Here is a 27,566-nt window from a genome sequence, read left to right as displayed (position 1 = left end):
TGTAATTATGTACATATACAGTATATTTAGTATGTTCACACTGCACTGTTACATTACATTATGGTGATCACTTTAAAAAAATACTCAACACTTTCTGAGTGATCCTTTATTCTTCGGTACACAGGGTTTTAATTAATTATTGAATTCAATCAAGTACTACTCATACTGGGTTCTGTATGTTCATAAACAAGCATTCCTCACACATATTGGCAGACAAATATAAAAGGGTGAGGGGCTTTTTTTTTTTTTTTTTTACTTTTCTGTTTTTGCAGATGGCATGTCAAGGCACTATTTCAACATAAATATGTGACCCTTCTACACAATTCGATGACTGTACAATGAAAACATTTGACAGACTACAGACAATTCATCCTCATCTTCAGAGATCAAAGCTTCTTTAAATATATTTATGTATAAAAAAAACAACATACGTTTGAGGTTCTAGCTAATGTGTGCTCAGAATTCTGTGTCTCCAGTTTGTTTTACCTCAACAGTAAGTTTACGCCCTGAAAGGTGCTCAAATGGACCTAAAGGACGCAGACCGCACAAATGCAGTGAAATAACGTTTTCAGGGGAGATAGACAGTTTTATGAGTTGAGCCATGGGTGTTGTAGACACTCAGCTGCTGTAGCACGGTTCTCTGGTATAAACTCAAGCATGGTGAGGAGGAAGTCACTGAACTGGGCCGCCTGGTCCAAGGGCCACTCATATTTCTCCAGTAATACCTCAAATAGTGCCCATGGCTTAAGGTTTGCAATATGCCGCAGCTCACCTGCCAACACACACACATTGATACACTTTAAATTCAAGGGCGCCATTACTCGCAGACATCAAGGTGGCCTATTTTCCACCTCAATAGTCATCCGTTGAATTTGATCACAGTCTTGATCTGAAATCCAGCCGTGGACTGAGTGATTTTCGTGCTTCTCTTTCCTATACAATTAAAGTGAATGGGGACTGACACCGTTAAGATCTGAGAACTTCCCTAATGGGCTGATCTTCTGCAAGGTTGTTATGAGCTAATTATACCCTAATGACTCACCATGAGACTGGAAAACCCTGCTAGAATAACCACTGAGCTAATGAAGCAGCACTTCATCATGTGTTCTGTGGTTTGTCTATCAAAGCATCTTAAGTCTTGATGTACTCTCTTCAGTTAAGAAAAGATTAACAAAAATGAGAAGCTATATTAGGAAACACAAACAACGAGATGTCCTTTTCTCATCTCTTACCTATACGGTTGAAGTATTCTCTGGAGTATCTGCCTGAGAGAGCGAAGTGTGGAGGAATGGGGCCCAACAACTCAACGATGTGAGCTATGTGATCTGGAAAACAACATCAAAGATTTGTTGGACTAAAAGTGGTTTATCCAATGATAAAACAAATATCTGTTATTTGTAAATCCTTCTCTTGAACGTTCATGAACGTGTTAAAGACCACATGAGGGGCCTGGGTAGCTCAGCGAGTATTGACGCTGACTACCACCCCTGGTGTCGTGAGTTCGAATCCAGGGTGTGCTGAGTGACTCCACCCAGGTCTCCTAAGCAACCAAACTGGCCTGGCTGCTAGGGAGGGTAGAGTCACATGGGGTAACCTCCTCGTGGTCGCGATTAGTGGTTCTCGCTCTCAATGGGGCGCGTGGTAAGTTGTGCGTGGATCACGGAGAGTAGCATGAGCCTCCACATGCTTTGTGTCTCCGTGGTGTCATGCACAACAAGCCACGTGATAAAATGCACGGATTGACTGTCTCAGAAGCGGAGGCAACTGAGACTTGTCCTCCGCCACCCGTATTGAGGTGAGTAACTGCGCCATCAAGAGGACCTAGTAAGTAGTGGGAATTGGGCATTCCAAATTGGGGATAAAATTAGAAGAAAAAAAAAAGACCACATGAAATAGCATTCTGAAATAGTCTAACGTATTTCTGAATTAAAATTTTAATGGAAACTGTAGGCGAAACCAGGTGCAGTGCTAGGGGTAGACTTACCGGGCTTAAGCCCTGGATGTTTCAGGAAAAGCCCTGAATGTTTTTATAACCTTGTACTAATCACTGAGTTTTCATGCGCGCAGTAAAAAAATCCTTATTAGAACCGCTATTCTGCTCACATCAATCGGTGTCTTCATTCACTCTTGACAAGAACCGCACAATCAGACAAGAAGTACTGATTGACATGTAAACTGGCCAATCGTCGATAAGTTACATACGATCCAGCCAATGAGATTGGAACTTTTGGATGTAATTACCTCGATGCTTTAGAGACAAATGGTTTGAAGATGTGCACTTGTCTTGGTGAGGAGATATATTAGAATATTGAAATGGACATTTAAAAAAAAGTTGTAATAAAACAGCCTCAGCTGACATCAGCAGCAAGCATGTATTCTGCTAACTGCTTCAGGTATGTGTAACTACTACTTATTAATTGCATTGTCAAATGAGGCTAACTATTTGTCCCTTAACAGCCCTGTAACTGTAAGAGACAACTATAGATTTTATCATTATATTTCATTTGTGTTATTTAAAAAAAAATAAAGTTTTTCTGGGGAACAAAAGCTAGTGAAGTTTCTGAGTAGTCCTTGCACAGCTGCAGTCTTCCCAAAACACACACACACACCAATTATATAAACGCTCCGTTTCCATGATATCCGCATGGGGTTCGCATTGCTTATAACAGGTTTTCACTTGATCTGATCTGGATGTATAGTGTTGTTTGTGCAAGACTTTTCTCCGTGTTTAAAAAATAATTGGCACAACAATGAGTGTGTGTTATGTATCTACGTGTTTGTGTATAATAAGAATAGATGATATAAAATTATGTGATTGACGAATGGGTAAGGAATCTTTACTATTACAGATAATCTTTATTAATTTATGCATTTATTTATTCTCACAAAAATAGCTTCTAAAAATTAAGTACTTGGAAAGAAGTTTGGATTCACAGTCAACATAATATGAAAGAGAAATGGACTGATTTTTCTGTCATCCATGGCTGCAGCAGTGCACATGTTAAACCTTACCTGTGCTGTACTTTTGTTTGTTAATCTAACATCTTGGAAAGTCTGGTATTCTCAATTTGTGATCATGCATTTTTGTTGATGAATATGATATCATTTGTGGATGTTCTGTAGGCAGGTTTCTAATAGAATAACAGACTGGTGTCATGGCTCTGGATTTGTAGGTTTTAAACATACATTTGAAGTCAGAAGTTTACATACACCATAGCCAAATACATTTAAACTCAGTTTTTCACAATTCCTGACATTTAATCATAGAATTAAATGAGCAGAGGTTATGTCGATATAGGACTTGTTTTACTGTGGATATAGATACTTGTCTGCCTGTTTCCTCCAGCATCTTCAGAACTTTTCACACCAAATTATGTTCATCTCTAGGAGACAGAATGTGTCTCCTTCCTAAGCTGTATGATGGCTGCATGGTCCAATAGTGTTTATACTTTCGTACTATTGTTTGTACGGATGGACGTGGTACCTTCAGGCGTTTGGAAATTGCTCCCAAACATGAACCAGACTTGTGGAGGTCCACAATTTTTTTTTCTGAGGTCTTGGCTGATTTCTTTGATTTTCCCACGATGTCAAGCAAAGAGGCACTGAGTTTGAAGGTAGGAGTTAAAGTACATCCATGGGTACACCTCCAATTCAGTACACCTCCTATCAGAAGCTAATTGGCTAACTGTCTAAAGGCTTGACATAATTTTCTGGAATTTTCCAAGCTGCTTAAAATGCACAGTTAACTAAGTGTATGTAAACTTCTGACCCACTGGAATTGTGATATAGTCAATTAAAAGTGAAACTATCTGTATTTAAAAAAATGTTGGGAAAATTTCTTGTCATGCACAAAGTAGTTCTCCTAAACAACTTGCCAAAACTATAGTTTGCTAATATTAAATCTGTGGAGTGGTTAACAAATTTGTTTTAATGACTTCAACCTAAGTGTCTGTAAACATCTGACTTCAACTGTATAGCCTTTTTGTTCAATGAGTTTGATTAAAAATTATAATAGCATAGAGCAGTATTATTAAGGAGGATTGTGGATGATTGTCTACAGTAGTGGAATAAAGCAACTGGTAGATCTGAAATTTTTTCAATCCAACTTATTTTATGCTCAGGCATACTTTTTATGTTTTTTATTCTTTAACAAACAATACTCTTTACCAATGTAACTTTTAAACATTTTAAAGTGCTTCCTGTGTATTATGAAGCATACATGGAGGTCTGTGGGCTAAGCCCCGGATGTCCACCGACCATAGAACCGCCCCTGGGTGAAACCTATTTTATCAGAATCTGTCAAATACCAACTTCCTTTCAGATAAAAAGGTTTTAATGTAAATTTAGGGCCCTATTTTAAGACCGCAAATGATAAGTGCAACGCAATGCCTTAGGTCACAAGCGCAAAGTCAATGGGCATGGCCATTAAGTTTTGTTGTTTTCGTGCAAGCGGATTTGGCGAAATCGTGCTCGCAAGGCGCTAATCGGTTCAAGGGAGGTTCATCTCCGGTCCCATCTCTGTCCTGTACAGTCCATTCCCTGTCCAGCATCAGCAATATACAGTTGTGCTCAAAAGTTTGCATACCCTTGGTAATATATGTACCATTTTTAAACAAAACATGAGTGAGCAGGCAAAACACATTTCTTTTATTTCTTATGGGATTCATATTCAACTGTAGGTTATAACAGAATGGCACAATCATAAAACAAAACTGAAAAAACATTTCAAAAAAATTAAATGACCCCTGTTCAAAAGTCTGCATACCCTAAGTTCTTAATACTGTGTATTGCCCCCTTTAGCATCAATGACAGCGTGCAGTCTTTTGTAATAGTTGTCTATGAGGCCCCAAATTCTTGCAGGTGGTATAGCTGCCCATTCGTCTTGGCAAAATGCCTCCAAGTCATGCAAAGTCTTTGGTTGTCTTGCATGAACTGCACGTTTAAGATCTCCCCAGAGTGGCTCGATGATATTAAGGTCAGGAGACTGTGATGGCCACTCCAGAACCTTCACCTTTTTCTGCTGTAACCACTGGAGGGTCAACTTGGCCTTGTGCTTAGGGTCATTGTCGTGCTGGAAAGTCCAAGAGCGTCCCATGCGCAGCTTTCGTGCAGAAGAATGCAAATTGTCTGCCAGTATTTTCTGATAACATGCTGCATTCATCTTGGCATCAATTTTCACAAGATTCCCCGTGCCTTTAGAGCTCACACCCCCCCAAAACATCAGTGAGCCACCACCATGCTTCACAGTGGGGATGGTATTCTTTTCACTATAGGCCTTGTTGACCCCTCTCCAAACATAGTGCTTATGGGTGTGACCATAAAGCTCTATTTTGGTCTCGTCACTCCAAATTACAGTGTGCCAGAAGCTGTGAGGCGTGTAAAGGTGTTGTCGGGCATATTGTAACCAGGCTTTTTTGTGGCATTGGCGCAGTAAAGGCTTCTTTCTGGCAACTCGACCGTGCAGCTCATTTTTGTTCAAGTATCGTCATATTGTTCCCCTTGAAACAACCACACCGTCTTTTTCCAGAGCAGCCTGTATTTCTCCGGAGGTTACCTGTGGGTTTTTCTTTGTATCCTGAACAATTCTTCTGGCAGTTGTGGCTGAAATCTTTCTTGGTCTACCTGACCTTGGCTTGGTATCAAGAGATCCCTGAATTTTCCACTTCTTAATAAGTGATTGAACAGTACTGACTGGTATTTTCAAGGCTTTGGATATCTTTTTACATCCTTTTCCATCTTTATAAAGTTCCATTACCTTGTTACGCAGGTCTTTTGACAGTTCTTTTCTGCTCCCCATCGCTCAGTATCTAGCCTGCTCAGTGCATCCACATGAGAGCTAACAAACTCATTGACTATTTATAAACAGACATTAATTGCAATTTAAAAAGCTACAGGTGTGGGAAATTAAACTTTAATTGCCATTTAAACCTGTGTGTGTCACCTTGTGTGTCTGTAACAAGGCCAAACATTCAAGGGTATGTAAACTTCTGATCAGGGCCATTTGGGTGATTTCTGTTATCATTATGATTTAAAAATGAGCCAAACAACTATGTGATAATAAATGGCTTCATATGATCACTATCCTTAAATAAAAAGTTTTTTTGCATGATCGGTATTTCACAATTTCTGCCAGGGTATGCAAACTTTTGAGCACAACTGTAAACAAAGACAGCACATTCATAAGAAGTTTTTTAGTGTAAATGGACTGTATGCAATGAATTAGAAGAATAGATATATGGATTTAGATTATTTTGTACATTAACTGCATCCTTGTTAAATGGGACACGCTCCTTTTATATGCATGGAAAATGTGGTTTATATGAATGTAATCATAAGATTTTGGAAATAATTATCAGATTAATTCCAGTTGACATCTGGTCATGCTCTTGATATAATGGCATGTTCAATTCCTCCCAAGAAGTTTGTACTTACGAAGTCAGAAATCGTAAATACGATGTGATGTGCGTTCAAGTGATTTTAGTCAGAAAGGACCCTTTTGCAATTTGATATTTTTTTTTCTCTTTTACACTTACTAATGCAGGATGCTTTTTTTTTGGCACCAATGCAACAAAATGAATAGAAAATCCATGTATTAGGTGTATAATAAATGCTTTCTCCATTATATTTTTTTTTATCATTCTTGTGCAGCCACATATAATAACGGGAAATGTAGTTTTGTTGCAAATGCCTGTCACTGCATTAACCAGCTAAATGAGTCTTATTTTCTGGCAAGTTTTATTGTTATTCTACATTAACAGAACAAAAAATGCATACAAACTAAACTGCGCAGTCAAAGTCCTCAAATAAAACTGAATTATTTCCATTAACAATTTGCTTCCGCTGTGATTCTTAAAATGCTGGGCTTGTTTGAGTATTTCTGTAACTGCTGATCTCCTGGGATTTTCACACACAACAGTCTCCAGAATTTACTCTGAATGTTGCCAAAACAAAAAACATCCAGTGACAGCAGTTCTGTAGACGGAAACGCCTCGTTGATGAGAGAGGTCAGAGAATGGCCAGACTGGTTCGAGCTGACAGAAAGGCTATGGTAACTCAGATAACCACTCTGTACAATTGTAGTGAGCAGAATAGCATCTAAGAATGTACAACATGTCGAACCTTGAGGCGGATGGGCTACAACAGCAGAAGAACGGGCACTTTATAAGGACCATAGTGTACCTACTATAATTCTTTTTTGTGGTAAAATACAATAGGCCTCGAATAAAATGTTAGGAAGTTTATGATACACATAAAACGAGGGAACGTTTACATTTTTGAGCATTTTTGCCCCAAGCCCGCAAGAATTTCTAACCCTGATCAGAATTTGATTGGATCGTGAAAAGTTAGGCTTTGATATTATTGTCTGGTATTATTTTCTCCTGCTCACACAGCCTTGGTTATATCAGCAGAGAAGGAAATTTGTTTCAGTGCGAGAGAAAGTTATTAGATTTTGATTAAAAAAAAAAAACATTGTGGGAATAACGAGCACTGATGATTCGAGCACAATAAGGAAGACCAAGAAATCCTGCTGACCTTCATCTCTTGTGTAGTCCTCTCCTGAATGAGGCTCAAACAGGTAGTCTCCAGTTGCCAACTCAAATGCCTGTGGAGAAACAAAAATCAACATATAACAGCCTGAAACATACAATATACAGCACTTTTACACTAAACAAAAGTGAAGAACGTCAAATAAAATTTGAGATGAAAAAGCAGCAGATGGTTTTCACAGTGACTTTGCTAAATGCAAAGTTTGTTTGATGAATTTTTGATCAGAGGTAAATGAGTTCGTACCATACACGCAGTGCTCCATATGTCAGCAGGAGGTCCGTATTCTGCTCCGATCAGGACCTCCAGAGCTCGATACTGACGTGTCTGAATGTCCTCTGTAAAGTGCTTGTGCTGAGACAGATGAGAGGACAACACTGCAGTCAACAAGCAGTATTTCACATAATTTAAATGTAATGTAACCTGACGTGAACCATTGTTCCCTTTTTGAATGTAAAGAATTGACACAAGGTACTTACCACCCAGCATGCATTGCCCAGGTCTGCAATCTTGATGCGTATCTTGTCTGCATTCTGAGGTTCAAGAGGATTCACCAAAAAATCAGCAGCAGAGTATGCTGGGGAAAATAAGTGAAAATGATGACGTGATAAATCCAGGATGGCAGATGAAGCGAGAGAAATGTTGATTTAAACTATTTTATTTGATTTTATTTAATACTGAGAAGTATCAATAATTTTTTTTTTTATTAAAATGTACTGTTTTACCCATTATTTGTTTGCTTAAGTACTGCAACATTAGAAGGCGATTAGAATAGTTACCCCAACAAATTTTGCGACTGAAATATTACTGGAAGTATTCCTTCAACTGAAACCAGACTGGAGCACTTACAGTTGGGTGACAACAGCGAACGCTCTGTGGAGTATCCAGACAGGGTGGACAGAGCAGATTCAGAGGTAGCAGACAGGATGGATCCAGACAGACCCGACAGGCCTGATCCAGGGCTGGAGAACCGCATGGGCCCGTAGCCATTAAACCCCTCCTCCAGCCACGACGAGCCAGATTCTGGACTGTGTTTAGTCTGAGCTCCTAATAAGGAGTGACCGTTACCATTCACTGTAGCAGAGATATTAAAAAGAAAGTTAAAGTAGAGGAAATAGTATCAATTTCTAAAATGTTTCATAACTTTAATATCTGGAAGTTTTTTGAGCATTTTTATTTTTCTAAATGAAAGTACAGTTGAAGTCAAAAGTTTACATACACTTAAATTGAAGTCATTAAAACTCATTTTGTAACCACTCCACAGATTTAATATTAGCAAACTATAGGTTTGGCAAGTCGTTTAAGACATCTACTTTGTGCATTACATGAGTAATTTTTCCAAAAATTGTTTACAGACAGACTGTTTCACTTTTAATTGACTATATCACAGTTCCAGTGGGTCAGAAGTTTACATACACTAAGTTAACTGTGCCTTTAAGCAGCTTGGAAAATTCCAGAAAATGATGTCAAGCCTTTAGACAATTAGCCAATTAGCTTCTGATAGGAGGTGTACTGAATTGGAGGTGTACCTGTGGATGTATTTTAAGGCCTACCTTCAAACTCAGTGCCTCTTTGCTTGACATCATGGGAAAACCAAAAGAAATCAGCCAAGACCTCAGAAAAACAATTGTGGACCTCCAAGTCTGGTTCATGTTTGGGAGCAATTTCCAAATGCCTGAAGGTACCATGTTCATCTGTACAAACAATAGTATGCAAGTATAAACACTATTGGACCACGCAGTCATCATACTGCTCAGGAAGGAGATGCATTCTGTCTCCTAGAGATGAACGTAGTTTGGTGCGAAAAGTGCAAATCAATCCCAGAACAACAGCAAAGAACCTTGTGAAGATGCTGGAGGAAACTGGTAGACAAGTGTCTATATCCACAGATGAACGAGTCCTATATCGACATAACCTGAAAGGCTGCTCAGCAAGGAAGAAGTCACTGCTCCAAAACCGCCATAAAAAAGCCAGACTACAGTTTGCAAGTGCACATGGGGACAAAGATCTTACTTTTTGGAGAAATGTCCTCTGGTCTAATGAAACAAAAATTGAACTGTTTGACCATAATGCCCATCGTTATTTTTGGAGGAAAAAGGGTTAGGCTTGCAAGCCGAAGAACACCATCTCAACCGTGAAGCATGGGGACGGCAGAATCATATTGTGGGGGTGCTTTGCTGCAGGAGGGACTGGTGCACTTAAAATAGATGACATCATGAGGAAGGAAAATTATGTGGATATATTGAAGCAACATCTCCAGACATCAGCCAGGAAGTTAAAGCTCGGTCACAAATGGGTCTTCCAAATGGACAATGACCCCAAGCATACCTCCAGAGTTGTGGTAAAATGGCTTCAGGACAACAAAGTCAAGGTATTGGAGTGGCCATCACAAAGCCCTGACCTCAATCCGATAGAAAATTTGTGGGCAGAACTGAAAAAGCGTTTGCGAGCAAGGAGGCCTACAAACCTGACTCGGTTACACCAGTTCTGTCGGGAGGAATGGGCCAAAATTCCAGCAACTTATTGTGAGAAGCTTGTGGAAGGCTACCCAAAATATTTGACCCAAGTTAAACAATTGAAAGGCAATGCCACCAAATACAAACAAAGTGTATGTAAACTTCTGACCCACTGGGAATGTGATGAAAGAAATAAAAGCAGAAATAAATCATTCTCTCTACTATTATTCTGACATTTCACATTCTTAACATAAAGAAGTGATCCTAACTGACCTGAGACAGAGAATGTTTTTTATGATTAAATGTCAGTAATTGTGAAAAACTGAGTTTAAATGTATTTGGCTAAGGTGTATGTAAACATCTGACTTCATCTGTACATATCAGTAATGAGATCAAAATTCAACTTAAACAATTCTTTCAACATGACATGTCCAGGCCTGAAAAGAAGTCACTGCAAATATTTAGCATTTCATTTTCATAGCAAAATCAAGTTCCAAATAAATACAAAACATTTATCAAATGAGATTCCTTTCTTAAGCATTCAATTTACTGGATTGTACAAAAATGTGCATTACTACAAGGTTATGTAACATATCAAACATTCTTGAGTTAAAATCCCGGTAAAAGTTACTATATCATGATGTATACGGTTACCATGATATAAAAATGACTCATCCCATGATAAGATTTTGGTCAAACCCCCGACCCCTATAAATCCTTTAAGTTCAGACGGGCCCTGCCAGTGGGTCCACGAGAATGTTTTTTTTATCAAAATATTAATAACTACAGTCTTGACCAACACAAAATAGGTATTGTTTTAAAGCTTAGAAGCTGTACTTTACAATGTATGTAGGCATTATGACCAACACTGAAAAAGTGTTTGGAAATTTGCAGACAAATCAGAAGTGTTCCATTTTGATAGTTTTTTAATCACAGATGGAAATATAGCTAGTAATAGCTAAACATATGTCTTTAACAGTTTTTCATCTGAAAATCTGTAGCATCAAGGAGTGCTAAACCAATAGTATTGGGTTCAGATTGCTCCAACCAGTGGTGATAGTCCTCCATATTTGAGCAGAGCTTTATGTGATCTATTACATATGGCCACCAGGAGATGACGCCAAGTAAATCACACAGACTCAATGATGACTCAAATGACACAGAATAAAACTCATTCTGTGAAATCTCATTACTAAAATCATGTCTGCATGCTATGCAAACCTTTAGTCATTGTTGTGTTTGCATGTGTAATTAGTTCTTATGTACAATTATTATGTTTTATTTGTCTGGAGAGGCTTTTGGATACTAGGATCAATTATATTTGTAATGCTATAACTTGTGATTGCTTTGTTGAATCAGCAAAGTTACAGGTGACATGATTGGGAACAAAACAAAAGCAGTTTTTCTGAGCCACCTTATTTACACCCTGAGGTACTGTATGTAATGTCAAATCAGAAAAATAAAGATATTTTTGGCTCAAGTATGTTTGTTATTTTTCAGCAGTTTCTTATCGAGTTATTAGCCTTTAATTTTGGGTATGCCACTGAAACAGGAAATTTTTAAAAACACCCTCAGAGCTTAAAGGGTGAAACACTGCTACTTATCACTATGTTTTCGAGATTCATTTATATACATTGCATAACATTTTTTATTTTATGGAGCCAATAAAACACCAAGCTTACAGTTTTACTCCTAAAGTTTCAGTTGCGTAATTTTCAAACACTGCAAAGTTTGACTGAATCATCTGCGAATTAGACATCATCATTAAATTCTCCCATTTTTTAATGCAGAAATTGATTGATTATAAATGTATCTGATTTCTGATTAGAGAAGACGAACTGCTCACTTTGTGCTTGTGTGTCATCGTCCTCTCCATCTTCACTGAGTCTCCAAAGTGCCCTTGTGTTTCCAGAAGCATCTGATGGCAAAACTCCATCCAGCTCCTCCATCCGCTGAAGATCCAGCAGCCTCTCGTCCAACAGACGCTGCTGCCGTTTGGCTTTCCTTTTCAACTTCTTCTTTTTGTTTTTTGATAATTTGCCCGACTAGACAGATACAAACATACATGAGTGGAAATGGAGAGAGTAAGAGAGGCATTAGAACATCTTTCAGTTCAACAAAGTTCTGAACTCAACAAAGTTCCAAAACACCTACAACAAGCATGACAGATCTGACATGATGTTAGCTGATCAACTGGCGTGGTTATGATTCCAGTTATGTTTACAATCTCACAAACTTTTGGAGGGTTAGGGTTGATTTTAGGTGCTATTATTTTGTTTAAAATGCTCTCACTAAACATCAGTGTAGTTTTGTGAGACAAAAAAAACAACAAAAAAACATCAACTAATCTCTCCTTTCTTGCAACAGACAAATATGTTCACAAATTGTTAGTAAATGTGTTGCATCTTTCTAGGGAGGTTTCCATCGCCACTGTTGTCTTTAGCTTGCTAATTGGTTGTAAGGCACTATTTCCTGTTAAGCTGCCTCGAGATAATAATTACGGCAAAAAGCACCAAAACAAATAAATAAATAAATTACATCTACTAATTCAATAATACTCTAATACTACGTAGCAAAAAAACAACCCAATATTTAAAAAATATTAAAGATACTTTGTTAAATTACAGCAGCTGCCTTTACATTTTAGGAAGGAGGTCCCCTGCAGTCATCATTTTTGGGGGTACTTGACATTAAACGGTTTGAAAACACTAGTTAGTTCCTATCATTTTACTGATGCTTCTCAACAGTTGTTTGTTATAACATGATGTACCAGTTCCTTAGGCATCAACCAATGATGAGTCATTTTAAACTATTCCTTCATTGTTGAATGAACTCTATGCTTGCACTGACGCAGCATAAACAGAATTCTGTCACGGGGGTTATCCGACACCCCTGCACCATTTCCTGCGCTGGGACTATTTTGGGATGGCAGCTCTGTTGCTATGTCTGTTGTTTGGTCGAGCCGCGATACGTCTGTCTGACTGAGAGTCTTCGTACTGGACTGACATGATGAACTTGTGTCTGGCGCTGTCTGTAAAACTACTGCTGCAGACACATGTATATATATTTATCAGAGGTACTTAACTGTAACCCAGGCATTTTACTCTGTATTACCATTACTGTATTTCAAAAATAAGCAGACTTCATAACTTCGCAATTTCAAATTGGGTCACTATAACCTAAAGGCCTCAGAGAAGTACAGGCAATAATGTCTATTAACAGCACATTCACAAAAACAGGAGCGATTCTTTCTATATTACATAGGACAACAATAGCTCAAATTATGAACATTTTAAATCAGTGGTTCATGACTGGTGGGTTGTGACCCAAAAACGGTTTGTGAGGTCTGTTCTTATAGGGTTGCCAAACTGCAATGAAAAAGCTCAATTAAATGCAAGTAATAAAATGAAACTAACAATATAAATGTGCATAATTCAGATAATAAAATGAATAGGCTTATAAACTTTTAAAAGGGAGAACAGTTTGCATATCTAGGGTTCCATATCTAGAACGGTGTAGCACGGTTGTTTGAGGGCGGGGGTGGGGTGCGTGCAAATTGTGTTTATTGTGGATCAAACTTAAGAAATTGCACCATTAAACAGGGAACATTAATGAAACGATTTGTAAAATATCACAAAATACCATCATACAAAACAAAAAAATAGTTTTGCTTTATAATTTCTGCCTGTTATTGCCTCTTATACATTGGTAACATGTAAACGTCAATGGCTAAAATATTATATTTTCTGGTTTTAGAGAGGACAAAATGTCCGATAACAAAGACGACGGAAAATAATATGCATTATGAGGATAATTAAACAATTCTATTTAAAACATACTGTTGACGAAAATATGACGTATAATAAATAACACTGCAAGATATTACCAATGCACTATCAATGTTATTAATTAATTAATTTTATTTATCACACATTATACATTTGCACATATACAGTGAAATTCTTTTTTTTTCACATATCCCAGCTAAGCTGGGGTCAGAGTGCAGGATCAGCCATGTTACGGCGCCCCTGGAGCAGATAGAGTCAAGGGCCTTGCTCAAGGGCCCAACAGTGGCATCTTGGCGGTGCTGGGGCTTGAACCCCCGACCTTCTGATCAGTAACCCAGAGCCTTACCCGCTGAGCCACCGCAAGATCCAGTCATAGTATTTTGAGGTCTGAGTCTGAGCTGCGGAAGCTAAAGAGCTGAACACCAGTAAACCGAAGTGCTTAGTGGGTTAATCACCTTTTATCAACGTAACTCGCATTGTGAACAGGCCGTAACAATGCGCCATGTAGCGCAAAATCCTAAAGTCTCTAAAAAAAAAAAACAGAAAATTAATACGTCTCTATCTTTAAGAATCGACAACACAGTAACTAAGGATCCAATACTTCACTATACTCATATGCTATTATTTCAGTAATTTATTTCACATTTTCTAATAAGTTGATACATTTACATGCACCTCATCACTGGTGCCACTTCACCACCGTGGTGGGGCAGTTTTCACAATGATCCTAACAGCCCTACCCATTTAATTTGTGGTTGATATCAAAGGCTGTGTGTTCATCAGTCACTTGGGAGAGGACAGGTTGCATGAAATGCCCTCATCTTCAAAAATCATGATGAACAAAACTAGGCAAAGTACAATAATATACGACCCTGACTACATTAAATATGGGCTCACCTGCAACTAGGATAAACATGGTTTGTGCCGACCACAATGTGTTTAGAGGAAATGACTGGCTGCCGACAGAACGAAACCACTGAAATTCAAGAGACATATTTCTGGTAATCATTTTGCATATTGCTGGGACTATGCAGTTCCTTGTAATATTAATACATTATGTATAGCGTTTGATTTTTACGACGTTTTTGTACGATACACAATTCTGGTGCTGTGTTGGGTCGCCACTTGTCGTCCAATGTAAAATTTGCATCCTCAAGCAAAACCAGTTGAGGCCACTTGTTTAAATCTTTTATGATATTCACGAGCCATTGTTACAACATCTCAGAACATTTAAAATATGAAAAGAGAGTAAAAAGAAGGTGATGCACAAGAGGAATCACAAGGATTAAGATAAACTAAATGAAAATATGCCATAATAAAGAGAAGAGTCCTAAAACACTGATCACTGCCAATGCAAACCTAAAGACAACACTTCACATTTGATGGGAACTAAAGATTCTAATTAATAAGAGGATAAAAAACTGCACATTTATTAATATTTGTTATTTGCATTGTGGTTTGCGAATGCAGCAATACTAGTTAACAGAATACATTGTCAATTCAAGTAAAACAATACAATGTTAATGTCTTAAGTTATAGGTCAACAGATGTGGGTTACAGTGAATGCTGATGATGAAAGCAGGGTGACCAATGGTCAATATAATGCGGAGATATACATTACAATTTAAAGCTGAAATACGTAACTTTTTCCAGTGTTAAAATACTTTCTTTTATCCCAGCTTATAACAACTATTAGTTAGCCATTCATAGGTTCATTTTCTGCAAAACTGTAAACACGGTGTCTCTGTGGCGCAATAAAAATTACTGTGTTTGTTTTGAACAACCCACTTAGACCCGCCCCAAAAGTTACTCAACTAATGCCGTGAGTAGGGGATGGGACTATCTCTGTGTTTGACCAATGGTAGATGAAGGGTGTATTGTTTATTTTTGCAATTCCGTTCGTTGGCGCTAGAGTCGCAGAAATTACACACTTCAGCTTTAATGATAGAAAATGAGACGCCCAAATTTGTTGAAATTAAATGAGCACCAATTTTACACAACATTTGAGTATCAAAATGTTGAAATCAGAGGTGCATTATCCATTGACAAAGCTGTTTTGACACAAAGGGGAACTAATTGGGTGGGGTTATTAGCTGATAATCTTAAAATGCCCAAATACTGTCAATTAATCAACCTGCCTGTTATATTATCTAGTCCGTGTCATATAATACCCTTCCCAGCATGACTTTCTTTTCAACAGTTTTCAACATCCCTATGGAAGAGACAGTCTTCTCTCTCTCTATTTTTTTTTTTTTTTTTTGCTATTCATCTCCTTTATATTCAGAGGAGAGGAAAATGTGACAGTAAATTGTAAAATCACCCTCAACCATGCAGAGAAGGTGCATGAAATAAGGGAAGCAGAATAGAGGGAGCTGAAACACAGCGGATCTCTGTCCCGACCGTCATGACTTGAGAAAAGATAATGCTCATGTCTGAGCACAACGTACTGCAGCGTTCTCATTTGAAAAATGTCACTGGTAACTTTAATTCCTAAGAATAAAAGAAAAGAATGAGTTGCCCAATTCTCAGTGGTTCATGCCCATATCTCTACAGATGTAGGGGTGGGTTAGGAGACAGCAGGCAGACTCAAACAGTCATGTGTCATTTACTACATCCTCTCTGTGTTTAAGCAGGCACAACTCTGAACGTACCTGTTTCTCCCTTGGGGCCGTGCTAACTGCCATCGGAACAGAGGAGGAAAGAAGGGGAAGGGACAGAAAACCACAATGATAATAATTAAAAGAAAAGAAAACAGAGAAAGAAAAGATAGGACACAGTTAGAAAGCAAATAGACGACAGAAGAAATTAGAAATGATTGGCATATTCACCACAGAAGCAGAAGAGAGATGACGACCAGCATGCACAATAATTTAATAGCACAGTTCAATCGAAAAACGAGCCAATTTGAAGTTAAAAACACATCCAGCAATTGATTTTATGTTAATGTCTTGCCTCCTTTCTTTCTTCTTACTATGCTTTCTTACCTTTCTTCCTTCAAAATTGCAGTACTATAACAAAGTAAACCCTAATCTGTATTTCAGAGTCAATTTTTGAGGATTAATGAACTAGCCAACGTGTTTGAATGGAGTTGGAAATAAACTTCACAGGAAGGCAGATCTCTACAAGCAGGATCAATCACCTTTACTATAAAGAGTTGACCGTGATTAAAGTTATGTGCTGTTTGGGCTTGAAACGCAAAATCTGGATTTACTGTAATTTAGTTACTGCTAAAGATAATGAATAATAATAATAATTCAGAGTAAACATCAACTAAAGGGCTAACTGTCAAGAAAATGTGTGGATTAAAGGAAAAAAATAAATTACATTTTGCTTTTTTTGGAACATAATTTTTTTGGGATATTTACAATTATTTTCATGACAATTGAGTATATCCCCACACCTTGGATTTCTTATTATTACCATATGACAAAAAAAAAAAAAAAATAAAGGAAAAAAGCAATGCTATGATTTAAACAATTATTAAAATAATTCTTATTTAAATTGTATAGCTTGTATACATCATGGTTGTGTGTGTGTGTGTACATTTTATTTCTTTCTTTAATACAGCAAAAATTATGGTGTTACAGTAATGAGAATCACCTTTGAGATTAATGGGAATCACAAAATAAATCAAAAGTAAAACTATTACGTTAAAGGGATAGTTCAACCAAAAATGAAAATTCACTCATCATTTACTCACCTTCATGCCATCCCAGATGTGTTTGACTTTCTTTCTTCTGCTGAACACAAACGTTAAAAGAATATCTTAGCTTTGTTGATCCTTACGATGCAAGTTTATGGTGGCCAGAACTTTGAAGATCCGAAAAAGCACAAAATAAAGGCAGCATAAAAGTAATCCACACGACTCCAGTAGTTAAATCTAAATCTTCAGAAGTGATATGATAGGTGTAGGTGAGAAACAGATCAATGTTTAAGTCCTTTTTAACAATAAATGTCCACTTTCACTTCCACATTCTTCTTTTGTTTTTGGCGATTCACATTCTTTGTGTACATCTCCACCTACTGGGCAGGGAGGATAATTTATAGTGAAAAAGGACTTAAATATTGATCTGTTTCTCACTCACACCAATCATATCGCTTTTAAAGATATGAATTTAACCACTGAAGTCTTATGGATTACGTTTATGCTGCCTTTATGTGATTTTTGGACCTTTAAAGTTCTGGCCACCATTCATTTGCATTGTATGGACCCACACAGCTGAAATATTCTTCTAAAAATCTTTGTTTGTGTTCAGCAAAAGAAATAAAGTCATAAACATCTGGGATGGCATGAGGGTGAGTAAAGGATGAGAGAATTTAACATTTTTGGGTGAACAATTTCTTTAATGAGAATTTGGTAAAATGTACTTAATTGTCACAATTCAACAATTTTTAACTACCCCTGGTATATTAGCATGCCATGCAAGTCATGTAAAACACATCATCATACGTTGAAAAATTTTCAGTGACTGAAAAGCTCCGGAAACTGTTTTTCTGGTGTAATAATACAATACATATTGCTGTAAATTTGAAAAAGTGAATAAAACTAATTACATTGATCAGATAATTGCGGGAGACCACAATACATTACAGTATATTGTATGCCATTCATTACAGTATATAGTGTATACAGTTTCTTTATTCACTGTCTCTCTCATATTTAATGTATTCAAAAAATGCATTATGCAAGCATTAAATAAGTCATACACGAGTCTGAAAGGAGTCTTACGTGAGTTTCACATGATCTTAATGTGAGCCTAATGTCACACGCGGAAATAAAATTACTTAATGTGAAAAACGTACCGGAAGAGCCCGAGGGGGGTGGAGCTCCAGATTTCTGCCATAATGTGGCCTCCGCCGCCAATCGTCTCACGTACACCTCATTTACATCAAGCAGGATATTCTCTGGCTTTATGTCCGTATGGATGATCTTGCATTTAGTGTGCAAATAATCTAGACCCTCAAGAACCTGAAGCAGAGGAGGATGTTATGAAACTGTATAGTATATAAGTTTTATATTACTTACATGTTATCATATCAGAATTATATAGTAGCTGTATATCGTTGGAAAAACCTAAACGTTGCTTCAGGCTAAGTGTTTATAACTTATAAGCAACATACCTGAATTTCTAGCCAAAAAGTGTCAAAATAAGAATATAGTCAAAAATAAAATAAAATTTCTTTCAAAGCTGGCTTGTGGTTGTTTGACTGGACATTTTAAATGGTATTTGGACATTTTATGAATGTACAGCGGACTTACCTGTCGAAGAACGCTCTTCACACAGATCAGAGGCAGACCCATGTAGTTGGACTTGATAATCCATTTTAGCAGCTGGTGACCAAGCACCTCTAGTACCATACATACATCTGAGATAGCAGCAAGTCAAGAAAAGTGAGATGGTAAAGAGCCAAGTGTATTGATCAGACATACTAATATGCGACAAAAAACAGAACAGAATAGTAATCTGGAAATGATGCATGGTGGGACTGGGGGTCATAATCCATTAGGATCTGATCCATCAGGATGTGACTCCAACACTCAAGCTATAAGAAGTGAAGACTGCACCTGCGTACACGGTCATGCGGTATAACTGGTAAGGATACGAACACCGTTGACACCAGAGATCTTAAAATCATCGATGAGCTGAACTATCCTTTCCCGTTTAGTGTCTGTGGGGTCACTGTCTCGCACCTGTGAAATAAAACTCTTTATTTCAGAGTGTTTTTATCTTAAAGACATGGGATGTTTCAGCATTTCTTTGTTTAAAGTGACACTTCACCAAAAGTGTATAATCTGTCATAGGGATTCACCAATGTATCGGCCGCCAATACTTATCAGCCAATAACTGACCAAATTAAAACAAATCGGCAAATCAGTTTTAAGCATGAAAACGCTCATATGAAAAATCGATGGTTCATTTATAATAAATTATCATCAAACTTTGTAAAAACTCTTGTGAATTCAAATGCACAATCCAGAAATAATGGTAGCCACAGAATGTAGAAAGGCTGGCTCTCTTTAGAACATGTAATATTTAATTTTTAATCATTTCTCGTCCTCACATTAACAAGTAAGTGATTTATTCAGCATTGTGTAAGCATGCGGCGCCCTCTAACGGTGTGTATGGCATTATCCATTATACCATAATAGAACTTAAAAGGTCGTTTTGTTCCTTTGGTTAAAACGTTTGATTTTTCCATGATGTGGTTGACAGTTTTACAATCTTTTCTCAAATCAATCATCAAGCTTTGATATTTAGGTATTTTTTATATAATTTTTTTCTAATCCAGCAAAAAGCTTTTTATCTAAAAAAGTTCTCTCTAACATTTTAGCCTGTCATGTTCAACAGATCCAATCCATGTTCAATAGAAATTATTTTTAGAACAATAAAAAGCTTTTGTACATCTTTGTACATTTTTAAAACATAATTCCTGAACAAAACCGTGATCTGATGACAACATAAGGCAAGTGTGAAAATATCGGTTTTGGCATCGGCCAATAGTTTTTTGTTAAAATCGGTATCAGTCAAAAATTTTCATATTGGTGCATCCCTAATCTGTCATCATTTACTCACCCTCATGTTGTTCCAAACCCATATGACTTTCTTCCGTGGAACACAAAAGGAATAAATTCAAACGGGTTTGGAACAACTTAAAGGTGAATAAATAATGACAGAATTTCCATTTTGGGGTGAACTATCCCTTGAAAATATTAAAAACTTACACATTTCAGTAGCTTAATCTCATCCAGTGCAGTCTCAGTGTAGTGCTGGGCACTTTTAACTACTTTAAGGGCCACAAACCGTTTCCGTCTACAAACAGACAAACAAATGTAATATAGTGTTTAATTCACACAGACAATCAAACGGTATATCTGCCTGACAATCCATACGCTTATAAACTGACAGCGGCTTACAGCTCAGAACAATGTTTACAGAACATGCAGCTAGTTCCAGAACAGCGATTAAATCTCTGGGATTAGGATTCAAGCAGATTCCAGTATGTAATATACTCACTGTAGATCCCAACACAGCCATACAGTAGAGAAATGACCCCATCCCAGTTTCCTGACCACATGATATCTGCCATTAAACAGGTCTCCAATCTTTACTGGATAATACCCTCCTAAAAAAAAAAAAAAGTGTGAAAACATTAGTTTTTAAACATAAAGCAATGTTATTTAATCGTACTGTCCTGCTTTTAGTTTAAATATAGTACTGCATCGCATGACAAACAGTAGTTTCTGGTCTAGGGATGGGCGATATGACCGTATATACCTTGTGGCAATAGAAATATGTCAAATGCAAGGTTTAGTTTGCAATATAATTTATATTGCGGTAGATATATTTGCATGGCTATCGGTGGGCAAGACTGATTTACAATATTTACAAAAAAAACATGGAGTAAAATAGTGTGAAAATAGTTGACATAACCAACTTTATTTACATCAATGTCTTGCCAAGGCGGACATTTTTTCCAAGAAGTCAAATAAGATACAGTATCTTTCATTTGTTAAGTGTTAAATTCACTGGATTATCAAAAATAAGCATTACAACATTGTTATTAGATATATAATCAATTTATTCTTTTTTTCCCCAGTGAAATTATCTATATTGTACAAAGCCCCTGAGAAGAGAGGACAAGAATTTTTTTTCTAAAATAGTTTTGCGTGCGGTAGCTCAGCGAGTACTGACGCTGACTACCACCCCTGGAGTCGCGAGTTCGAATCCAGGGCGTGCTGAGTGACTCCAGCCAGGTCTCTTAAGCAACCAAATTGGCCCAGTTGCTAGGGTAGGTAGAGTCACATGGGGAAACGTCCTCGTGGTCACGATTAGTGGTTCTCACTCTCAATGGGGCGTGTGGTAAGTTGTGCGTGAACTGCGGAGAATAGCATGTGCCTCCACATGCTGTGAGTCTCCGCGGTGTCTGTCTCAGAAGCAGAGGCAACTGAGACTTGTCCTCCGCCACCTGGATTGAGGTGAGTAACCGTGCCACTACAAGGACCTACTAAGTAGTGGGATTCGGGCATTGCAAATTGGGAGAAAAGGGGATAAAATTAAATGTAAAAATTATAATTTTTTTTAAATAGATTTGCGTGCCCTCGCATTAAGTTTTGAATTCCCTCGCTTTGAATAACCAATGAATTCCCCTGAATTCATTGGTTATTATAGTTTTACTACAAATACCACAGTAAAACCATAGTAACCACAAGATTAACCATGGTTAATCCATAGTAAAACAATGGTTACTACATGAATACAGTATTTTGTATTAAAACCATGGTTTCTGCCACAAAAAACCCCCAAAAAAACATGGCTAGCCTACAACAGTCATGGTTATTACAAAATTATTATAGTAAAACTTACATAATAAACATGGCGATAATCATCATGGTTTTTCTATAGTAATATTGTAGTAACCATGACTGTTGTAGGCTAAACCTTGTTTTTGTTTTTTTGGCAGAAACCATGATTTTACTATAGTAATACTGTAGTAACTATGAAAAGTTAAGTAACCATGGGTGCATCTCAGTCAGTTCCCTAGTTCAGTAGTCAGGGCACTGATCAGGGATTCAGCCATTTTTAAGGCTGTATCATTCGCAAAAACGTTCCAGTGCACTGAAACGTTCGCTCCCTAAAAAAATCCCACAATGCACCGTAAAAACTAGGGATGTTGCTCACAATGTTCCCTTTCCGGGAACGCTGTTATGTCTTCTGAAGTCTCTCAAGTCATTAGAAGACAAGCACAAGTGTAAAACTATGCAGTCCAAGCCTTATTTTCTCTTCAAAAGAGATGTTGTTTGTAATGTCTTTCATTCATAATTACCATGAAAGTGAAACAATCTTTTATATATTTGAGCTGTTAAAAGGTTAAAAATGCACTCCGATATATTTTTTATTTCTTTATTTATGCCATTTATCTGTTATAATAACACTGTACGTTTGAACATCTTCAAGGAAAATGAACTATAGTGTCAGCGATTTATTCAGCGATGGTGCTGTTTAATAACAGCTGTGCTTCCATGTGCGAGCTTGTTAACGTGTCGCAGTGATTGAGTCATAAGTGTCACAATGTTCAGTAGATTACCAGTTATTAGTCCTTACCAGTGCCCAAATTCGTGTTAACGATATACTGATTCACAACATTGGGAGCTGATTGAGACACAGGGCATGTTTTTTTTAGCGGAAACCATTTAATGGAATATACTGTATCCATATACTAACCATGGTTTTACTATAAATTAACCATGATAATTCTTGTTTACTATGGTTGTACTATTTGTAGTAAAACCATAATAACCACAAAATTATGATTTTATTACCATAGTTTTCTGTATTATTACTATGGTTTTACTACAAATACCAAATTTGTTTTTTTTTTTTCCTTTTTCTCCCAATTTGGAATGCCCAATTCCCAATGCGCTTTAAAGTCCTCGTGGTCGCGTAGTGATTCGCCTCAGTCTGGGTGGCGGAGGACGAATCCCAGTTGCCTCCGCGTCCGAGACAGTCAACCCGCGCATCTTATCACGTGGCTTGGTGAGCGTGTTGCCACGGAGACATAGCGCGTGTGAAGGCTTCACGCCATCCACGCTCAACTCACCACGCGCCCCACTGAGAACGAACCACATTATAGCGACCACGAGGAGGTTACCCCATGTGACTCTACCCTCCCTAGCAACCGGGCCAATTTGGTTGCTTAGGAGACCTGGCTGGAGTCACTCAGCATGCCCTGGGATTCGAACTAGCGAACTCCAGGGGTGGTAGCCAGCGTATTTAATCACTGAGCTACCCAGGCCCCTACAAGTATCAAGGTTAAAATATGGTTACTATAGTAAAACCATGGTAAATTTATTGCGAGGGAACACAAAACTTATTGTGAGGGCACAATCCTGCCCTGTCCTCTAAGGGGCTCTGCAATATTGTGATATATACCGTTACCGTGATGAAAATTACTCATGATATAAGATTTTGGTAATAATGCTCCCCTTATTTGGACTATTTTAATGGTAATTTTTCACAGTTATAACATTTATAATGGACAATGGTGTTAAAGATTGAATAACTATTTATATATACATTTAATTGAACAACTTCATATTAGGGTATAAATAATGAAGATTATAAAGTAGGAATCTATCTGTTTATCTATCTATAGCATGCACAAAATCTCTGCAAATGAGACAAAGTATAAACACAGAACGCATATAAATGTAAACTCATTTCTGATTATCATCATACCTCTACAGTAATCTGCCGGATTCTCCTGCTCTTCATCATCTGAGCCGAGTAATTCTGCAGGGGGTGGGGAAAAGTCTGGAGGAGGAGGGCTCAAAGCCTGTGGTGGGGTTGTCTGATTGGACAGGGTCTGTGGAGTGGGAGGAGTCGTGGAGAAAACGGAAGGTAGGCCCACGGAAGGTAGGCCCACTGAAGGTGCTATAGGAGTTGAGGGTGTGTCTGGAGATGAGACTATGGTGGGTGACGAAACCACTGCGATGGGAACTGAGTGCGGGAGGGGAGCTGGAGGCTGTAATTCTGGAGGGCTCTCAGAGAGGTTTAATGGGGGTGTTGGGGGTGAAACTGGAGGGGTGGTGGATCTGTGGATGGTGAGGATGTGGCACAGTTCATCGGCGGAGGGGATCGGGGGTCTGTAGGGTAATAAATCAGAAAGAAACAAACGCTTAAAGCAGTGACTGTATAATGACACAGGATGTCAGCCGTACTTTAAATTCTGTCTTTTTTTTGACATTTCTCAAGTACAGTATTCTACAAAATATAATTGTTAAATGGAACATGTCTGTTGTGTACTACAAACAGTCACGTTTGAAGGCGCACAACGTTGCTATTTATAATCAAGCATGGCAGATGACAACTCCATGAATAATAAATCAACAGCTACTATTTTTCATAATAAATCTCCAGCTGTGGCTTTCCATATTTCTTATGGTTTCACTTAAAGTACATATTCCTTGATTGCCTGTGCAATTCAAAATATCAATGTACATATATATGTATACATTTTTAATATTAATATAAAATGCACATTCAATATATTTAAATAATGCAATTTAATGACAGCAAATGAGACACAAAATTGTTGGGATTAAATTAACACTTACTTTAAACCATATTTACTTAAAATTCACTAAAAAGTGGGAACCACTTCTGTAAAACAGCCAAGCAGGACAATTATCAGCCAATGCGATAAATAATATTGATATTGTTACCCAATACAAATAAGCAAATAGTGGCTGTTAAATATAATAATATTGTTGAAAATATCAGTGCCCCATTTAAAAAGTATGCCATTTCCTGCCCTCTATTAAGTGAATGTAATGCAAGCAGCTTGTGTAAATATAATGTTTTAAGAATACGATACTAAGGACACATGATGTGTACATAGGGGAAGTACATGCACATCTGGTCTACACATTTTCCTACTATTCCTGCCTACTTTTGTTATTTTCTATTGCATCACTGCTAATATTGTTGGCTTCTTAAAATTAATGTATCACTTGTGTTTTTCCTCATTTGAAATTTGCTTTGGATAAAACTATGTTCTAAATAAATAAATGTATGTAAAAGCAGGCAAATCTGATTTTTTGACGTTTAACCTCGCTATACATACATTAAACATCACCTGCATAATATTGTGTAGGTCCCCCTCGTGCCGCCAAAACGCATCTCAGAATAGCATTCTGAGATTATATTCTTCTCACCACAATTGTACAGCCAGATGGTTTGGTTTGAGTATTTCTGTAACTGCTGATCTCCTGGGATTTTCACAACCAACAGTCTCTAGAATTTACTCCGAATGGTGCCAAAAACAAAAAACATCCAGTGAGGGGCAGTTCTGTGGATGGAAATGCCTTGATGGTGAGAGAGGTCAACAGAGAATGGTCAGACTGGTTCGAACTGACAAAGTCTACGGTAACTCAGATAACCACTCTGTACAATTGTGGTGAGAAGAATATCATCTCAGAATGCTATTCTGAGATGCGGGTTGGTGCTGTTTTGGTGGCACGAGGGGGACCTACACAATATTAGGCAGGTGGTTTTAATGTTGTGGCTGATCAGTGTATTTGCATGCAATGTGCATCTTAACATGATGCACGTACATGTATTGTTCAGACTTTTCCAAGGATGTGTTAAAATAGGTGCAACGTGCTTGAGCAGAGTGGTAGGGCAATGAGTCAATATGCTTATCTGGAGAAGTGACTCCCCTGGCCACCCTCCTATGTATTTTTAGAACCAACTCACAGAGCAAAAAAACCCAGATCTGGATTCACACTCACCCCAGCTCCAAACTAGAGATGTCTAATGTTGTCGCTTTGCGATGCTTCTTGTGTTTCTTCTTTTGCTTTTTGCCGTGGCTGTTCTGGGGAAGGCTGTTACTACTGCTGGATACTGTCATGCATAAGAGAGAACATAATAATACCATATATATTAGACATTTTATATGCACAACCCCCGGTCACTTATATGAGCAACTGATGGAGGGCAATCCAGCAACATGCATGGACAGATCGAGGATATTACATCGTCAACAGGCTATTTGAGTTTATTAAACGGATGTATTTATAAATAGCCCATCGAATTAATCATACGAAAATAAAATAACTGAAAATCAAAACATTAACATTTAGATTCTCTAAACATGCTCGCGCTTAGCTTCACCGCTAACACGGGCTCTAGTCATTAAAACAAGCGTCATTTTAACCCTCACACATGCCAACATTGTAGTATTTATACTCAGGACACAAAATAAATCCATAGACATCAGTATTTTACGGCTGTTTGGTTGTATTTTAATGAAAACACGCTTACCGTTCATCGATGTCATCGGGACAGCTGTCAGCTCACGCACGTTCGCTCGAGTTGATTGTGCGCATGCGCGCTGTATTGACAGCAGCTTGTGCATGTGAGTGCAGTTCCGAATCATATTTCAGCCCAAAATCAAAAGAAGAGACGGCAATTATATATAACTTAAAGAAAATTAAGCCTATTTTAGGACTATTAAGATAATTTTTCTTTGTGACATAATTTTCATGACAATTTAGCACCCCTAATTCTCATTATTCATTCTTTAAACAAACATTCATTCTTTAAAATGATCATACACATTAAATTGTAATATAGTAATTAGCATAAATTAAAGCAAGAACAACAAATTCTACAGTGATGTACTAAATGCTTCACATTCTAATAATATATAATGTTTTCGCATTACACTAATGAGAATACTTTTTTCGCATTATGGTAATGAGAATTATTTAGATTCGAAAAATCGAAATGGTCCTAAAATAAAATGTAAAAAAAAAAAAGAAGAAGAAGAAAAAAAAATGATTGGGGTGAGTTATTATAGAGATTCACTGGTTTAGATCATAGATCATATACTGTAAACAGATGGAACAGAGCTAAAATGTAGATTATTTTTGTGATAAACAGGGATAGGCTACCTGATAAGCAGGGCTTTTGTCTCAACCCACTAATCCTAATTTGTCAGAAACGATGTGCCTAAATAATAAATATCGTACTTTGATTATTCAGTATGCATTTTAAATTCAATTTATATTAAAACGTGTTAGTGTTGTTCAAACGTAAATAAGTGTCCACGTGAAACATGTTACTTTACTCAGCGCTGTTCCGGATGGCCCAATCATCGTTTGTGATTACTGGATACGATTTATGTACATTTGTACCTTCGGTACCAAATCATTTGAGTAAATAGATTTTAAACCATTATATTTTTTAAGTGTACAAAAACACACTGAATACAC

The 27,566-nt window shown here is 37.5% G+C and overlaps 1 protein-coding gene across 1 annotated transcript; it reads right to left on the bottom strand.

The window, feature by feature from the left end:
• Positions 1 to 91: 91 nt before the first annotated feature.
• On the bottom strand, positions 92 to 26,728 carry LOC127415356 (SRSF protein kinase 3-like). Its single transcript, XM_051654087.1, has 16 exons — positions 26,614 to 26,728; positions 26,082 to 26,193; positions 24,028 to 24,434; positions 20,806 to 20,914; positions 20,514 to 20,601; positions 19,394 to 19,481; positions 19,050 to 19,156; positions 18,593 to 18,758; positions 16,441 to 16,466; positions 11,848 to 12,046; positions 8,395 to 8,619; positions 8,025 to 8,122; positions 7,792 to 7,899; positions 7,534 to 7,603; positions 1,233 to 1,325; positions 92 to 772 (listed from the first exon to the last, which is right to left on the bottom strand). Exons 1-16 carry the CDS (start codon positions 26,726 to 26,728, stop codon positions 588 to 590), a joined length of 2,196 nt encoding a protein of 731 aa, XP_051510047.1. The 3' UTR covers positions 92 to 587.
• Positions 26,729 to 27,566: the final 838 nt, after the last annotated feature.

The sequence above is a fragment of the Myxocyprinus asiaticus genome, chromosome 24 (assembly GCF_019703515.2).
Source record: "Myxocyprinus asiaticus isolate MX2 ecotype Aquarium Trade chromosome 24, UBuf_Myxa_2, whole genome shotgun sequence".
In the NCBI taxonomy this organism is placed as follows: Eukaryota; Metazoa; Chordata; class Actinopteri; order Cypriniformes; family Catostomidae; genus Myxocyprinus; species Myxocyprinus asiaticus.
The sequence above is the reverse complement of the archived record's forward strand: the minus strand, read 5'-3'. Positions and strand labels throughout refer to the sequence as shown.

Bases quoted from the DNA above. Each gene is read 5' to 3' on its own strand.
- LOC127415356 (XM_051654087.1), bottom strand. From the start codon at position 26,728: ATGATTCGGAACTGCACTCACATGCACAAGCTGCTGTCAATACAGCGC. The intron at 20,602-20,805 runs GTGAGTATATTA...GTCTGTTTGTAG, and splicing joins TGGCTGTGTTGGGATCTACA to ACGGAAACGGTTTGTGGCCC. The intron at 19,157-19,393 runs GTATCCTTACCA...CTGCTATCTCAG, and splicing joins CTCTGGTGTCAACGGTGTTC to ATGTATGTATGGTACTAGAG.